This window comes from Silene latifolia, chromosome X (assembly GCF_048544455.1).
Source record: "Silene latifolia isolate original U9 population chromosome X, ASM4854445v1, whole genome shotgun sequence".
Taxonomy (NCBI): domain Eukaryota; kingdom Viridiplantae; phylum Streptophyta; class Magnoliopsida; order Caryophyllales; family Caryophyllaceae; genus Silene; species Silene latifolia.
The window spans coordinates 337,346,746-337,364,878 of NC_133537.1; the positions used below are offsets into that span (position 1 = coordinate 337,346,746).

Sequence of the window (18,133 nt, forward strand, 5' to 3'; positions counted from 1 at the left end):
TTAAATTTAAGTTTTGACGGAAAAAAAAAATTAAAATGTAACTTATAAACTTAAATAAGCTCAGAAAAAATACACATATGCTCAAAAACAAATAAAGTTTAAGGTAATAACCTCAGAAAAAATACACATGTACTCAAAAACAAATAGAATCTGAGATAGTACATCTGATATATATTCCTTTTTCTCGATGTCTCGACCTGAACTCAACCCATTCAACATTTATGAAAACTCAAGTGCTCCAATGTCACTGTTGAACACCTACATCATAAATCAAAGAAATAAGTATGATAAGTCCACAATAGAGTAGTTGAATCTTCCTACTATAAAGTATAAGGTCACCATCATGTTTAAGCATCTTATTAATTAATTAATCTAATTTTCTTTGGTTTTGGCAGATATAATACACAAACTTTATCTCATGATTCATGAAGTAAATGGTTGTTGTGACTTCTGTTCATTGTTCCTTTTTAGGATAGTAAGATTACTTTGAAAAATTGCATGAAAATGTGAATTATTGAATCACCACAAATATAAGAAGTGAATTACATAGAAGTACAACTGTATAACATACACAAGTTCCTTAATCCTTAAGGCTGAAGTTGCATGAAGAATTTCTACAATGATATTTTTATTACAAGTCTACAACTTTTTTTTTTTAAGAAAAACAATTTCTCTTATATGTCGAATCCAATTTCATTTTCAAGTTTACATGTATCCCAATCCGAATAATTCGACATGTACCCGACCCGAATTTTGAATCGAGGACCAATCATAACATATTAACATGTAATAATCCAAATTGACCAGAATCGTTTTTTTTTCTTTTTTTTTAGGTAAGAAAACTAGATTGATCTTCTTGGATAAGACCAACCTATTTCATCATTTCGGATGATAGAGGTGAGTTGAAGTCACCGGCTTTCAAACCACCTCTAGACCCGAATCAATATGACCCAACCCCAAATCCCCAATGTTTTATGGTTGCAAACTTACTATATTTTGATAGCCTTTTCTTGTTCCATAATGTGAGCACCGGCCACGTCAGCCCACTTCGCCAGCATCTTCTTAATCTGGGCGGGGGAAGGCTTCGGGGAGGAGGAGACGACGGCAACATTCTTATCACCCGTCTGCACAGGCCGCTTCTCTAATAGCCATTCAGAGGGACCGGTAGACGACGGCGGTTGATCTACAAAAAATTCGGACAAAGCATCCATGTCAACATTTATTGACATACCAGAGAGCCTGTCATCAGGAACGCCTAATGAACCAGCTAAATCTGAGCCACGGGTTAGATCTGTACCAGGCTTGGCCTTCTTGGTTGGAGGACCCATTTCTTTGCCGGCCTCATTAGCGATGGCAAGCGGCAAAGCAGACGCTGTCTCTTTTTCTCTTACGTAGAAGAGGAGATTCTTCCGCAACGGTGACCTCCTCATCGACATCAACAACGACCACCACCTTCTCCTTTTGACCTGCGCAGGATTAAAGGTTGAATCGAAGTTGACGCCGTCGCCGCCGTAGACGTTGCTCTTGGCTTTCGGCGCGACACGTTACCAGCGATCTTCCTCTCGAGCCGCCCCGCATCCAAAACCTTCAACCGCCGATCCATAAGGTCGTTTGGGGCGGTCTGCGATCACGTGTCGCGGCCTTAGGATACAAATCAACAACTTTCCCGTCCTTGTCAAGTCCTAACCTCTTGAGGGTCTCGTGACGGGATTAGGGCCAAATCGATCGCAAAAGAGACAAAGCAGAGTTAAGCAAAAGAAATGACACAAGTTCAAAAACGAAGCATAAAAAGCAAAGATGGGCCTCACACCGACCCCACTCACCCCGTTCGAGGGCCGGTATGAGGCCGACGTGGCAGAGCGACTCATCCGAAGAACGATCCGCGTCGGGGCATCCATCCCTTCGGCGTCCCATCCCTCTCGGCCTCAAATGACCTCATTGCCCGTTTTTCGTCCTCATTAAGAGGGACCCTGTTGGCATCCATCTTAAGCTTACTCCGGGAGACGTATTTATCATGCTTCCTTTTCTCGCACCGCAAATTGACGTGATTCGGAAGGACCGAGGCGGCGGATAATCCTCCAGGAACCTCAACGTACACCCACCGCCCCCTCCGGTCCTTGCAAGACGTCAGCTTGGTCACGGTGACAAAGCCCGGCTCGGTTTGTATGCTATACCATCCATGGCCGCCTAGGGTAGTTGGTTTGAGATGGTGGAGCCGGCGGAAGAGGATCACCGTTGGGGCCTCCCCTTTGAAAAGACACAACCATACAAAACCAATAATCGTCCTGATGGCCAACGGATGCAGTTGGGTCACGGCGACGTTCATCGCTTTAATAATGGCAACGACGTAGTCATTCAGAGGAAACCGAAGCCCATACTCCAGGTGTCTGATATATACGCCGATACAACCCGGGGGAGGGCAACAGACGGCCTGACCCTCTTTAGGAATAACAATCTTATACTCCATGCCGAAGGAGAAATGATGTTCAAAAAGTTCAGAACCAGAACAACTGGCGAACTTGTTCGTCCAAGCACGATCAGGACCGATCTTACAGGCGTCGCCGTGATCCAAGAGGTGCGGCCTCTCTTCATCGGAATGAGTCCTTTCCTCATCATCACCATCATCACCGTCATCATCAACATCATCACCATCATCCTCGAAATCCTCCAAATATTTTGGATCAATCTCAGGAGAAAGCGGCTTGGGACCCCCAACGGTTAACGGGGTGACAACCAGTGCCTCCTCTTCATCAGGGCGCGACGGGGAGCCCCCCGGCGCAGGATTACTAGGTCCAGCATCAGTAGAAGACATGACAACAAATACTTAATAAATAAAAGTTGAAAAATTTGTTTGTTTACCTTGGAAAAGTGTTACGCCGAGTAACGCTTTGAAGACTAGAGAGAAGTTTCGTCAAAGAAGGCTAGAGAGAAGAAATTTTTTTTTGAGAAAGTGAATTTTTGGCGGCCAAAATCAGGGGCTAACTGCTCTATTTATAGAGCAAAGCCCATGAAACGGACCAATCAGGGCAAAGCCCATGAAGCGTCAACCAATCAACGCCGAGCCACGTGTCAAGCATGCAGCCATGGAATGTCAATCGACAAACAGTTACAAAACTTCTTCAACACGCTCCTTGACAGAATGCCAATCGACGTATCTTCTTCAACACGATCCTTGGAATCTACTTGCCAAACGGCCCATTGTTCAACCGAGCTTGGCAAAGACCGGTGGGGCAATCAAAAGCACACAGCACTCACAACCTCGGTCTCGGCCGGCGCCATTTTCTTTTCCACATTTGATGCCCTTTACACATCCATGTGGTGGGGGGACACGATACGGCCCGAGCGAGTAACCAAGCCGAGAAAGAAGAAGCGGGGAAGAAATTTTTACTTACGCGAGAATACGCTCAACACTCATCGAAGGTCCATACCACGGCATAGACTACGCGAGGGCAAATTGATGGGGCATATTCGCACCGCCGACCGAGTCAACATATTGAGCAAGGTCAAAGATATCCACAAGAAGTCAACACCTTGGGATGACCTAACCGACGCAGACCGGTCGGCCTGTCACTTGGGTCTCGGCTAGGCAACTAGCCAGCCGGGATACACATCCGCGTACTCACATCCAAGACCTCTCGGCATGGAGTCAACAGGGCCCGCCGGCCTGCCATGGGTCCCCCGGCCGAGGGTAGAACAATCTTTCCACCTGCTAGCCACTACGTGACAAAAGGTGAAAGTTTATAAATACTCCTCAACCCTCATTGAGGAAAGGATCCGAAAATAATCAGTTAAACACACTAATCTGGTATAAACTCCCTTATCTCTCTACAATATACTTTGTGCCAAGTAACACACAACTTAATCCCTTTTAAGTTTACTGATTTGAGCGTCGGAGTGAGTTCGCTCGGTACCAAGCCGAGCCCTCAGTTTGTTCATTGTTTCAGGAGAGGCCGAAAGGAAGAGTCAAGCAAAGTCATCATTCTACAAGCTTACGTGGTAACAAATCCTGCTCCGAAATTACACCCGGAACAGTAAAAAAACTTGTTAATAATATAATCAGAAATGACCCAAATAAAAAATGACCCAACTCGGCCCGATCTGATCTAAATTCTTGTAAACCCAAAACCGACCCGACACAATCTAACTCAACCCGAACCTAATCCAGTTGAGCCATCTGCCAGATCTAGGCCCGAAATAGAATTCAAAATCATAAGGATATGATTATTGTTAAGACTAACTAAAGTTTTAAGACTGCCACATCAGCTTTCAAAAAACTTTTATTATTTTTTATTGTTCAGAATCACCTCAAACTCTACTTTTTCATTTCACTACTTCTTTTTAGAAACTTAAAAAAAAAGAACAAAAATAAATGACACATGAGATACACTCATTGGATAATTTCCTTTAAAAGCGAGGTCAAGATTCCCCCAAAATCTTAAGTTGAGTATCGGATATCCATGTCTCAACTTAAAAGTTTGTTAAAACTTTGGTAGATTATTGGTAGTCTTACCAAAATCTTGTAACTACCAATAATCTTACTCTAACCTATTACCAATCATCACGACACGTATGTTTTTTTTTTTTTTTTTTTTTTTTTTTTTTTTTTTTGACAACAATAAACCAATTATATTAAATAACGAAAATAAAGAAGAAGAGAGTCCTAGCCTGTAACTAACATACTAGTAGGGATAGATTACAAGAAAATTTCGAATTTCCTTAATGGAATTCCGAACACATACTGATATTGGTACTGACAAAATCTTTATCAGAACCGAGAATAGTTTTGGACAAGAGATCATGAAAGAGGCGGAGCTCTAACCCGTTGATTGTCATTACACATTGCTACGACAGTACGACACATATGTTTTAAATCACTAGATTAAGACGTTTTCGATAATTTAGAACTTCATATCAAGACACAAATGGGTTGATAACTTGATACTCGAGTCTTGAGTCTTGACACAAGATCATAAAATTCTCAAACTTTCACATGAAGGCCTTAACTTAAGCCCATAATCATCATCTCAAAACTACCACAATCCACACACATCAATAACAAAAAAAACCCTAAAAAATTTGACCACATAAATAAAACCCTAAACCCCCAATCTCCCATTTCCTGCCGTCATACCAACCCTAATTTCTTCAATCAGGTAAATCCCTCTTTCTCTCTCCCCAATTTCTCAATAACCCATTTTCAATCATCCATTTTCTCATCTAATCTACTAACCCTAATTAACTTCAATCTTAGATTTGCAGGATCAATCAAAAAGGGGGAAAAATGAGCAAAGCAGCAGCAACAAAGGGTGGTAAGAAGAAAGGTGCAACATTTACAATTGATTGCACTAAACCAGTTGAAGATAAGATCATGGATATTGCTTCACTTGAGAAATTTCTTCAAGAACGTATTAAAGTTGGTGGTAAAGCTGGTAATTTGGGTGATTCTGTTACTGTTTCTCGTGAAAAGAACAAGATTACTGTCACTTCTGATTCCAATTTCTCCAAAAGGTTCGATTCTGACTTCGATTTTATTAATTTCTTATGATTTTGGTATTAGGGTTTAGTTTTGATTTAGGAACTGTGTTATTTGGTAATTAGGGTTTTGTTAGATTGATGAAATGTGATGCGAGTTTTTCGAAATAATTGGTTTTATATGATGTAGGTCTTTGGGCTTTGTTTTTATTGATGAAATGTGTTGTGGGTTAGTGGAATTTTCGAGTTTGATTTGTTGATTGTATTGATTTTCGATGTTTTAGGGTTTTGAGTTTGGATGTGTTCTGGGATTCAGTATTTTGCTGTTGATTCTATTGATTTTAGATGTTTTAGGGTTTTGAGTTTGTATGTGTTCTGGGATTTAGTATATTGCTGTTGTGCTACTCCGTAGTTTGTTTTGCCATCTTTTGCATGAAGTCTCTCGAGAGACGGTCTCACGATAAATTTAGCGATAAATTTAGTTGAGGATAGCTCCACATTTAGATGTAAGCAGCTATGACAAACACAGTGCCGTGTGGGAAATGAATTACGGAGTATATCATAACTTAGTGAGAGTCCATCTATGATTCCCGATAATGGTTTCACGCTGGTAACGTAATGTTTCAAAAGAAATGAGTTATCTGAATAGCTTAGTAAGACGGTCTCTCAATTCTTTGTTGTTTGGGAAAATACTAAGTAATAGGATTAACGTTTTCGAGGGTTTTTCTGTCGTGCTATAAAAATCATGAATCAGACCTCGCATATCAGTTGTTTCAAGCTGGTTTATATACATGGATTGTTTTGTTTACCCCTTTTTCACGGACTCCTTAAATTTAAGGAATGTTTAGAATTCCGTCTCTCTTTAATATAGTATAGGATTTGGTGTATATACGACTTATGGTATATTCACTGTCACCGCCTTAGTCCCTCTAAAATAGTGTTCAGGGTATGTTGATCGGGATGGAGAATATCCCCGACACAATGCTATTGAATGGGACAGAGATGTTGGCTAAATTTACTTGGTTCTCTATGCTTACGAATATACGGCTTGCTAGCTAAATGTGTAATGCTTTGCTAGTGGCTATACTTGAACTTTATCTTCCATGCTTTGGCTTGCAATCTTGTCCATTATGGGTATGTACCCATGATTAGATTAGATAGATATTTCAACAACATAGTCTAATAAACGTGTGCACCGTATTTATTGATATCATTAAATGATTTGTATAAACTAATACTTTGTATAAGTAAAATTTGTTTTGTATTGTACAAACGGTCATACGAAAGAACCTCTGAATCAATGGTCAGACTGTACTGTAGGAGGGTTATAATTAACTACATACCTTTGCACCGTCTCAGGATTGAAAGTAGGAATGAAAGTCACCATTTTCTTAGTTTCTTTCTTATAACCTGTTTGTGTGGAAAAGGGGAACATCTTATTAATATTGCTGGGATACCATGCTTCTACTAATTTGTTTTCGTTCGAGATTACATGCCAAGTGACTAGTTAATTGAGTCTTGCCACGAGTTTAGTGCCGATTCAAAAAAGGGCTTGTAGTTTAATATGTGATCCAATCATCCTTGGTCGTCTGTGGCTCCTCCATTAAATTCTTGGTTCAAGACTTGTAATCTGGTTTTGAACTTAATCGATTCTTACCATTCTGTTTGGTTTGTTGGAGCCATGGATCCTCCGTTTTCTCATGTTAAAATGTGTGTCTATTAGTCACTACCAATGACTCATAAGGTTCAATGTGCATAGATTCCGATTTCAAATTAGCAAGTGTTATTTCAAAGTGCGATTTACTGTTGTGTTCCGTATGTATTTTTTTTCCCGGTTTTACTGGCTGTTCTTTTTGCTAAAAATTTCAGGTGTTAATCGTTATACTTTGCATATTTACCAGTGGTCTTGGTGTTGTTTTTCAGGTACTTGAAGTACTTGACCAAGAAGTATTTGAAGAAGCACAATGTGAGGGATTGGCTTCGTGTGATAGCTGCCAACAAGGACAGAAATGTGTATGAGCTAAGGTACTTCAACATTGCCGAGAATGAGGCTGAGGAAGAAGATTAGATGTTTAGAATCAACGTCTGTTTCAGATCTTTCAATATGTGTTTTACCTGAGACATCTTGCTTTTGTTTCATTTTAGATTGTATGAGTTCGACTTTTAATCACTGGCAAAATATTCGTAATAGTATTTTTGGTGGACTAGTTCTGTGCCAGTCGATCACGCATTGTTGTCTCTGAAATGCAGCAAGTTAAGAATTTTTGCGGTCATTTTTGCTGAAGCCGTTATCCTTGGTTTGATTTTTTGTGCCGGCTTTTGTCTTTGGTATTAAAGCCCCGATTTCTCTCCTACACATACGGAGGCAAAAAAGTTCTCGTGTTATTTTAAAATCCGATTCTCAATTTCCCAGCAATTTCTCTCTTTTAATGAGATATTCCGATAAAAGGAAAATGATTTTAAAAGATATTTTGATAGTGCAAAGTAACTGTTTTTCAGGTATTCAAGAAACCGAGTAATTGTGATCGGTCTTCATTGCTTGAAACTAATACCTGGGTGTACACACTATCGCCAATGCAACAACCCCTTTCCAGAAAAGATCGTCTGAATTTTCCATGAACTTTTGGGACCGAGAACAAATCATATGGTTAGAATCCGTCAACTGGGATGTTCAATCAATAAATTCTCTAACAATGTGATCCATGTTCATTACATGAAACTATAGATGAACTAAAAATACAAACATAAGAAAGATGACATTTCTTATGCGCTCCCTTTCTAAAACATATCCTGAGAAGCAGTTCCATCCTAAAAAAATTCAGTCGAACATACACCAACCTAATTGATGCGCTGAACAAAGGACGCACACCAGCGTAACAAATACAATTGACTACAAGAATAATATTCCACAAATAGATCACACATTCCACAAAAGCTTAGACACGCAAACCCACTTGCGAGCAATGTTGGTCATTCTGCTAGTTAAAAGAGGCACAATTCAGTTTAGCGAGGAAACCTTTTACGGCTAAGAATCTCTTGCTCTTTTAGCCGATGTTGGAATCTAGCTAGCCGTGCCTGTAAACTAACCAACCCAGCTGCCTTTCGTGAGAGCACAAAGCTTAACTGAGACACATAATTGTCGATTAGACTTCCTGGCTGATCAACTTCAGCCAACAATTTCATTTCCTGTCATGAAACAAATGACAACCAATTCAATCATCCACCATAATACAAATCTACCAAGCTAATACGGAGTACAACAGAAACTAACGCGAACTGTTTGTTTAAATCTTTAATGCATTCTCTAAATTCACACAATAGTAATTCTTTGTAAAACAACAACCACACTCAGAGAATAAGACAAGTTGTAGCAACAAAGGTCAGATACATTCGTCTACTGCAAACTAAGCTCATTCCATTACTTTTGGTGCATAAAGTTTCACAAAGTAAAACTCTTGTGATCTACAAATTTCTCATTGCGATGTCCGAAGGACTCGAGTAGTTTTCACTGTGGTGATTAAGATGAATTTTAACACAATTTACATAGGAGGAAAATTTACTTAATTACATTATAATGTCGGTCATAGCGAGGAAGAACCCACCATACTACTACAGTAGACTTTTTCGGAATCTCGAGGTATAAAAGTAGAATTAGCCCGAACCTGAACGTACTAGAGTGAAAATTTTCCAAGCTGTGGTTCTAAAGCTAGATACAAATAGCCATCTAATTTATAACCTATTCTGCAACAAAGAGTATGAGTGTGTACTTCATGGTAGTTCATGACTTTCTAGATTCAGATTGTATTTGGTCGAAACAAGTGCTTGCATTTCAAATAGAATATCACAATCAGATTGTCCCATCTAATAAATTAAGAAACTGGGATGACAAACATAATAAGACATCTGTGGATAAAAGTTGCTTACTTCACGAACAATCTCCATCGTATCTTCTATCTCTTTCCGGTGAGCAGCTATTAGTGCTATTTCTTCCTACCAAAATCGCAAAAAAAAAAAAAAAAAAAATCAGACATGCTGACCTTTTGAAACGAGTAAAGACACCAAAAAAATAAAAATAAAAAATACCAAATTTCAAGACCATGAAAACATCTCCCTACGTGGGATCAATAATGAGAAACCTACCTCCAATATTGCGTCTATATTTCCATCATTGGCGGAGGATTCAGGCACATGATGCCTAGGTGCTGCATTACGCGCATTTGAAGAACTTGTAATTTGAGATTTCTGAGTCATAGTTGATGGGTCAGGTCCACCACCCTCCTTTTGCAGCCACGTTCCAAGCTTTTCCGTTCTTTCATCCCTACCTGAGATTTTTCTGCGAGGAGGAGATACCTTGTCCATGCTATCGTCGCCATCAGCTGATGATTGGGAATATGATGCATACTTTTTCTCGAGAGTTGAACCACTATAAGAACGTTTTATCTCAACTTTCTGCTTTTCTAATCCAGAAGCAGCTCCATTGACAACTCTAGCATTCGGCTTATCGAAATCAGATGAAGGGTTATAAGACATCTTTTCATTTGTCACAGCCCTTCTATTAGCAGTGACTGCACCACCTTCAGAAAAATATTCTTGCACATCTTCCACATCAACTTGAGCAGATGATACAGATGAAGATTCCTTATTTACAATTGGTAGTGAACCCAACACTGTATCCTTCTTTGTATTACCGCTTTTGGAAAGACTCTTTACCCTGTTGATCTTATCAAGGTCAATAACTCATTTATAGATTATTGGAATAAACTTCTCCAAACAAATGATTACCTATCCGCATATCTCAAAGTATTAAGGGTATGTTCACAAGAATTTGCATTAGGAGAGATGCATGAGATCATGACAGTCTTTGAGTTGCCAACGAAGGAGTCACGAAGTACTTCAGTGAGTTTACTCCCTCGAAACGGAATATGAAGCTGGTCGTTGTCAAGAGCACGAATGCATTCCTTAAGAGCTAAGAGACTTTTATTAATTTCAGCTCCCTCAATCCTGAATGACACCAAACACGATAAGAGATAAGGGAAAGGGAGCATACAAGTAGACAACGAAATAAACATACATCACTGGAATATTTTCCTTTACATTTAAGTTCACAGTTTTTCAATTTTTTTTTTGAATTAGTGTTCGATAAAAAAGAACTTGTTTAGTAGGATCGTCTATAAAAATATTTATCGAATAGGGATCCACGAAACTCGCATTTATCCATACCTAGCATGGCTACATCCGCATTGTCGCCTGGCGACATTTGTACTAACACGCTTCTCCAAAACTCCAAAAAAAAGTAAACTATAAAGTCGCCATGCAGCGTGGCAACTTTGTAGTGTTTTTCGGGTTCAGAAACATTCGATCCAACGTGGCCGCAATAAGTTAAATCAGTTTTTAACATAATGAGCTGCCCTGGTAGGTCTGGTACTACAATAAATTTTCTGGAGATAAAATCTGGGTCTGGGTGTGTCCGGTGCGATCAAACAAAGGTGGCTTCGAGATATGAGCTGCAAGCTTAATTTTTGTCATAATAAATCTAGTAAAAGAGGATAAGTTCTTTATAGCATCTTGCTATACAGAGATGCTATAAAGAGGTTTTAAGAGGTTCTTAAGTTCATAAATCCACAATGGATTGCCATTTGATTATAACAAGGACTCTTTGCCAAGTACTGTATCTTGCCTATTCAGTTACATAGTACACCATACCACTATTTTATTATACCTTTATGAAAGGGGGAGACCAGTGAGGAAAAAGAGTTGATGAAAGCACCTTGTTTGCCGATCATTATCAGTTGTATCTGCACCTCTCTCACTTCCAGCTAAATCAATGAAGGAAATCTTTCCAATCACCTTTCCATTCTTAGATTCATTTACATCGTTGTTTGAGTTTCTTCGGGTGTCCTTTATTATTTCACTATGCTTCTTCACAACAAGCTGAAGGATAGCATGAGATCTTGAGGATTCCTCATTGGCACCTGTGGATCCCGTACTTCTACAAGCATTCCCCTTCTCTATATACTCTTGTACTATCTGCACATCAGAAACTTCGAATTCCTGTAGTCCAACAATGCAAACCTGCTGCCGACCATCTTCTCTCATGCAAAGTTTTCTGCAGCCATGTATGGAGATTTTCTCCTTGAGTTCGTTTGATGTATTAAGTGCTCAAGCTAATATTTCATTTAACCCAACTTCCAACTTAAAACTTTCATTGATAAACGGTGACAGCTGATTTTATCAAACCGAGTATATCGAATGCCGTACACAGGAAAATTCATCACTGATATAGCAAATTTTCAATTTTCTTAGCTCATGGCATTTCGTAGGCTAAATAGACCACATTCATTAAAGAGAAAAATATGACCCAAGCAAATTACAGACTCTACAAAATAGATGCTATAAACATTGTCTAACATTAACAGCAGATATACAGAAATCGCAGAAAATTTCAATCACCCTATACCTAAATGGGAATTAAGAACAGAAATGGCAGAAGAATCTTACTTTCTGTCAGATAGGAGATCGTAGAGTTTGCCTCCATAAATCTCAAAGTAGCTAAGCCACAATTTGAATCTCTGATTACGATATGCAGGATGGTGCAACAATCTTACAAGATCTTCAGAAGCTCTAATAGGTAACGGTTTCATGGTGAATGTTTTGCCACTGCCTGAAAACAAGAAAATTATAGTTCACATATTTTGGGAATCGTTAACATGACATACGAAGAGAGCTAATAGGTAACGGTTTAATGGTGAATGTTTTGCCACTGCCTGAAAACAAGCAAATTATAACTTCAAATTTTGGGAATTGTTAACATGATATATGAAGAGAGATCTAATAGGTAAAGGTTTCATGGTCACTGTTTTGCCACTGCCTAGCTTATACATCAAATAAAATAGCCTATGAATGGCCTAGCTTATGCCCTACTACAAAGAACTGCCTCCGCTTAAAATACAGTTCCCATGATTCACATTCTCTGGTACATTTGTGGGCTTGGGAACTTCGGTGCGGACTGGAGGTAGTACAATATATGTTAAATATGAATACTAAATAGCACATAACTTTATGCAATGACAACCAAAAAATGCAAAAACTCAAAGCTCTCCCACTTGTAATACATCAAATTCGTAAGAAAATCTAAGAATAATAAATTCCTTCAAACGATCTAAATTCCAAATGAATTGTAAAGTGGTCAAACGTTTAGTAAATATACAGCGAGGTGTAAACAAAACTACATCCATGATCTCAATTAACAATGACCTATAGTGCAAGTGCATTGATATAGAAGAAAGCAAAATCCATATATAAGGGTGCACATAATCAAAACATGTTCATACAGGATTGAAGGGTAATGTCCAAGATGAAAACACACCAAGTGGCCCTTACTTAAACAAGAACCTAGAGTGTATCAAGCACACTTTACGTTTTCTTTGATCAACAAAACCAGAAATATACCATAAAGCAAAGCTACTTACCAGTTTGACCATAGGCAAAGCAAGTCGCCTTTGTGCGCTGAAATATCGATGGAATAATTGGCTCAACTGTGACACGATACACCTGGTTGTAGAAAAAGTTAACACACAGAAAACAACTACAGAACTGCACAAAAGGGTACAGACCTCGTTCTCTAACATACATATATATGCCTGCTAGTAGAAGAAATTAATACAAAGAAACAACTATAGAACTACAGAAAATGATATGTGATGATAGCATGAATATGTGCTTGAATGGACTACAGTTCAAAAGTACTAAAATAAAGTTACCTCATCATTTGAGACTTGCTCATCCAGAACGGCATCAAAACAAAACTCATGCTTTTCAACATATGCTGTTAAATCAACCTTGCATTTGGTAATTTTGAAGTCAGTCAATCATTACTTAGTCTTCAGTGGCAAAACAATTGTGTGTTGTGCTTTTTCTTTAAAAAAGTGAATCGATGAATGCTATAAAGTACTTCATCAAAAGTATGTTAAAGATGCCGTGAAGCCAACTTAGGAATGGCAAATACCTTCAGCTTGGGTTCGTGAATAGACAAAGCATTATCATATACAGTGACTATATCATCCTCCTTTCTTGCAAGCTCCTTCTTGTTCAAAGGCCTCTTACGAACCTAGAACAACACATTCCGTAAGCCAAGGTAAACAAGTTTATGTGCAAAGACATTATGCAACTAAAAGCAAAGAATAAAATAGAATCATCATCACATGACATGAAATGCAAGTATTTTAAGGTAACCAAAACAATAAACCAAATGTAATATTCGATAAAAAAATATTATTACTAAGTTTCTAGAAGGAGTCAAGAAAGTAGAATATACTTAGCCAGCAAATATTCAATATGGAAGGGGAATTCCTACTAAAAACTGTTGAAGAGTTTCTATAAGGCAAATTGGTTCTTGTTATGATTAATCAAGCCTCATTCCCTCAAAAGTTATATTAACTAAACGTCTAAACCTAATGAATATTTTTTAGGAAAAGAATGACGATTCACTCATTTATCTTATCATTAGATAATACTTACAACAACTCTTATCTTGGCCACATTATTTTCCTTTGAACTGGTCTCCTTCTCGAAAGTCATTAAACCACTAGAAGCATCTGCATCAGCTGGCCCTTGTCCTCTTTGTTTTCTGGTGTTGACGACATAGGTCTCTTCATTGTTGTCATCATCTAACGACGCTGTCGAGCCAGGAATAAAAGGCGACGGCTCAAAGGGGTCGGAGATAACATGCTGAAATAAAAGTTCAACATATGAGTAAAAAGGAAAAACAGAAGGCACAAAAACAATGTTTTCACTACAAAGAGACAACAATAGAATATACTTCCACATCCAATTCAAGTGACAGCCCACACATGCCCATTCACAAAGGATGAAGAGTGCATGTTTCAAATATAAGTCTTCTGGAAGTTACTCCCTCCGCCCCAATCATTTGTTTACCTTTTTTTATTCTTTGAGAGTGGTATTCTAATCAAAGGTAAACAAATGACTAGGACGAATGTACTACACTATAACATTTAAACAAAGTGGTAAGCCGAATCACGCAATTGCATTCGTCTGCATAGTTGAATGGAAATATCTTATTTACAGGGGGGGAAAAAGGCGAAAAGCAGAAGCACTCAATTAAGTGAGGAAAACTCTTGCAAATATTTGGAAAAAGCTCTCTCAAAAGTCAAAATATAGCTCCTTCAAAGAACTTACTTGCATTGGAGCATATGCATTCAATTCAGCCTGAAATTCTTTTGCATAGATTTAAAATAATTCTCCCAGGAACATATACATAGGCTTCGTCCTAAAAATTATTTCGAACTTTTTTCCCAGATTCCTAATAAGAAAGGCGACAAGTAGACGCATCCAATTCAGATTGGAAAATGCATGCAAAGATTTGGATCGTTGCACGACCTAGTGACATATAACAATTGCACGCCTCATCAACAACGTTCCAATTCCTATCCAAAATGTTACTCCCTCCCATCCGTACCAAAGGTAACATGGGCTTGGGCACAAGTTTTACTGAAAAGTGGAAAAGGTAAGGGTAATTGTGTCAACTAAGGAAGGTCCACTGGCAAATAACGTGGGTGCGTGGGTCATAAAAACACAATGGCATAGGATGTAAATAAGGAGGGTGTATGAGGAGTCTTTGGTAAAAAAAAATTAACCAAAAAAGGAATGGGTAGCTTGGTTTGGATGCACCAAGTAAGGTAAGTGTTACTTTTGATGTGGATGGGAGGGAGTATTATAAACTAACTGAGGACATACGATCAAATAAATAAAATATTAAGCCGAATGCAACCAATAACAATTGATCTTGTCGTTTTTTGGATACCGCACATCTACGGTAGCATACTCATCTCTCCTACATTCATCTTTTGATCAGGACACAGTTTTACCATCCCACACTAGGGAAGATATAACAATGCAGGCTAAACATGTTCTTTTGATCGAACACGATTTCCATTTTATTGCATCGGGATCACGGAGAGAAACTATTTGGTAAAATAAATCCAAATACACATTGTACGAGAAGTACCTCAGATAGAAGCTCAGTATCATCCATAGCGTGCAAATCCAAAAGCCCGGCTCCAAAATCCCCTCTGAACTCAGGTGAGTAAAAACCCTCCCCAGCAACACTTTGGCTTGTTGGAGTGTACGGCTCAGAACCAGATTCCCCATTAAAATTAAGGTTTCTCATTAGTTTCAAAAGCCTTTGTTTCTCCTCTGTTGACTGTGGACCATAACCCTTCACAAGACAATTCACCAAAGCACGCAATAAGATAGCTGCAATAAACTCAAACTGAACATTTCGCAATCATCTAGAAACAAAACTCCCCACACTCAAAGCTTCCCAATTGTTTTCCAGCAACCAAGATCACATTCCCAAAAGCATCAAACCCGAAACAAATCACCATAACAAATCAAAGATAGCAAATGCCACATTTCACATTGCAGATAAATAGCAAAACACAAATTATCATATGACTGTCCCATGATAACGTTACCATTTTTATTCCATTCTTTCCCCCTTCCTTTTTAGTTTATCGCGTGTCTAATGTCTTGTCCCACATTCTCAAAACCATCAAACTCGAAAAAGATCGTCATAAAAAATTAAAGATAGCAAATTCTAAATTTCATTGCAGATAAATAGCAAAACACAAATTCTCATATGAGACTGTCCCATGATAACGTTACCATTTTTATTCCATTCTTTCCCCCTTCCTTTTTAGTTTATCGTGTGTCTAATGTCTTGTCCACATTCTCAAAACCATAATACTCGAAAAAGGACGTCATAACAAATTAAAGATAGCAAATTCTACATTTCATTGCAGATAAATTGCGAATCACAAATTCTCATATGAGACATTCTAATGATAATCTTATAGGTAGTTACCATTTTCATTCCATATTTTCCCTCCCTGTTTATTGTATGTCTTGTCTCACATTCTCCTGAACTAAGACCATCTCTCACAAGTCACAAGACATCCGCGAAAACATACAAAGGATGCAATACGACAGTTTGCAACAGATTCTAACCGAACATTTCACAATCATCTAGAAACACAACTTCCTAATTACTTTTCACCAACCAAGATCACATTCACCAATTCACCAAACTCGAAACCGCGCCATAACAGATTCAAGACGACAAATACAGCAATTCACAATGCATATAAACCTCGAAAAAGCATCATTAATGCATCAAACTTAAATACCTGCATGAGCATATTAGGTAATTGGTTAGAACCCAAAGGAGAAGCCAAATGCTGCAATCCAGCAGACTGAAGCCAACGCGCCATAACAGCATCACCGGCATCTCCACCAGCGCCACCGCCAGCGCCACCGCCAGGGTGATCATACAGAGCGGCCGCCGCGGCAGCGGCATTGCTCTGTTGCATCTGACCACCCACGTGGCGCTGTGACCTACGTTGCGGCGCCAACTTTTCAAGATCTATCTTATCCTACCTTCACATTATTACATACATTCATCAAAATCATCAAAATTAACACAAATTAACTAATTTATTAACTAATTAATAACGATTTACTCACTGATTACGCGGAAATCAATCGAATCCGAAGCAAAACATCAAACACGATTGCGAATCAATTAAGAACCCTAAAATGCGGAAAAATTAATCAGATTTCAGAAAACAAAATGATAAAAATTAGTAATATCAAAATTAAAATTAAAAATTGAAATTGAAATTACCTGAATCAAATGATGGCGAGAATCGGAGTTGAAAAATGGATCTTGAAATTAAACGAATTGATGATTAATGAATCAAAATAAAAAGTAGTACGAAATTGAGAAGAACGTGCGAAGGAAAATAGCGAAGAAGAATTATTATTATTATTAATATTAATATTATTGTGATTGTTATCTATATATCTCTCTTATTTCGTCGTCTCTGTGAAATACAAGGTTGCTTCACGTGTTAATCTGTTACTATTATATACAGTTTATTTTGTTGTATGGAGGAGTACAAATACTCGTTGCTTCAATTTTATTATGCTTGTAATTAACGGCTATTCTTTTTGAATCACAATTTATTTGCATTATCACTTTCACCAATTTTTATTGAAGACGGTAATACCCGTCTTAAGTTTTAAGATGGATCAATTACTAAAGATAAGACAACTGAAGAATGTATATGGATCAAAGAATAACAAAATGTTTGTTCTATTATGCGAGTGGGGTATATTTGATCCTGAGAAAAAGGAACATACATCGGATGTACTACCTCCAACTTTTTTGTTTTTGAGCATATATGTATATTTTTTGAGTTTATTATCTCAATCTTTATTTGTTTTTGAGTATATGTATATATTTTTTGAGCTTATTTAGATTTTACTTTTTTTTTTCCATCAAAACTCAAATTTTACTAAATTTATATGTAATGTTTTTGAGTTTTATTGTAATTTTTTAGAGCTTAATGTTTAAGTGAATAAGCTCAAAAACTTTATAATAAAACTCATAATTTTTTAAACAAAACTCAAAAAATTTATTATAATGCTCAGAAACTATAGAATTGGTGGTAATACATCAGATGTATAATCCACCTACTGATTTGATCCTTTTAATCTTAAGACGGTTCTAAGATACTTTTTAACAAGTATTTGTTTTTCTGTCATAATTTTTTTAGAAGACCGTCTCACACTAGTAAAAAAA

At 37.9% G+C, this 18,133-nt stretch overlaps 2 protein-coding genes across 4 annotated transcripts; one reads left to right on the top strand and one right to left on the bottom strand.

Annotated features, from left to right (window-relative positions):
- The first annotated feature begins 5,038 nt into the window (after positions 1-5,038).
- On the top strand, positions 5,039-7,679 carry LOC141619149 (large ribosomal subunit protein eL22y-like). Of its 2 annotated transcripts, none has more exons than XM_074436169.1 (3): positions 5,039-5,153; positions 5,252-5,508; positions 7,396-7,679. In XM_074436169.1, exons 2-3 carry the CDS (start codon positions 5,282-5,284, stop codon positions 7,538-7,540), a joined length of 372 nt encoding a protein of 123 aa, XP_074292270.1. In that variant the 5' UTR covers positions 5,039-5,153; positions 5,252-5,281; the 3' UTR covers positions 7,541-7,679. The 2 variants fall into 2 exon arrangements, with proteins under 2 accessions (XP_074292270.1, XP_074292271.1); XM_074436170.1 differs by having other exon boundaries at positions 5,042-5,153; positions 5,260-5,508.
- Positions 7,680-8,115: 436 nt separating this feature from the next.
- On the bottom strand, positions 8,116-17,513 carry LOC141619146 (kinesin-like protein KIN-13A). 2 transcript variants are annotated; one of them, XM_074436167.1, is made up of 14 exons: positions 17,174-17,513; positions 17,014-17,080; positions 16,677-16,922; positions 15,497-15,706; positions 13,990-14,199; positions 13,478-13,579; positions 13,233-13,310; positions 12,942-13,023; positions 11,971-12,133; positions 11,240-11,578; positions 10,255-10,473; positions 9,613-10,183; positions 9,397-9,462; positions 8,116-8,658 (listed from the first exon to the last, which is right to left on the bottom strand). In XM_074436167.1, exons 3-14 carry the CDS (start codon positions 16,857-16,859, stop codon positions 8,476-8,478), a joined length of 2,406 nt encoding a protein of 801 aa, XP_074292268.1. In that variant the 5' UTR covers positions 16,860-16,922; positions 17,014-17,080; positions 17,174-17,513; the 3' UTR covers positions 8,116-8,475. The 2 variants fall into 2 exon arrangements, with proteins under 2 accessions (XP_074292268.1, XP_074292267.1); XM_074436166.1 differs by having other exon boundaries at positions 16,677-16,926; positions 17,174-17,473.
- Positions 17,514-18,133: the final 620 nt, after the last annotated feature.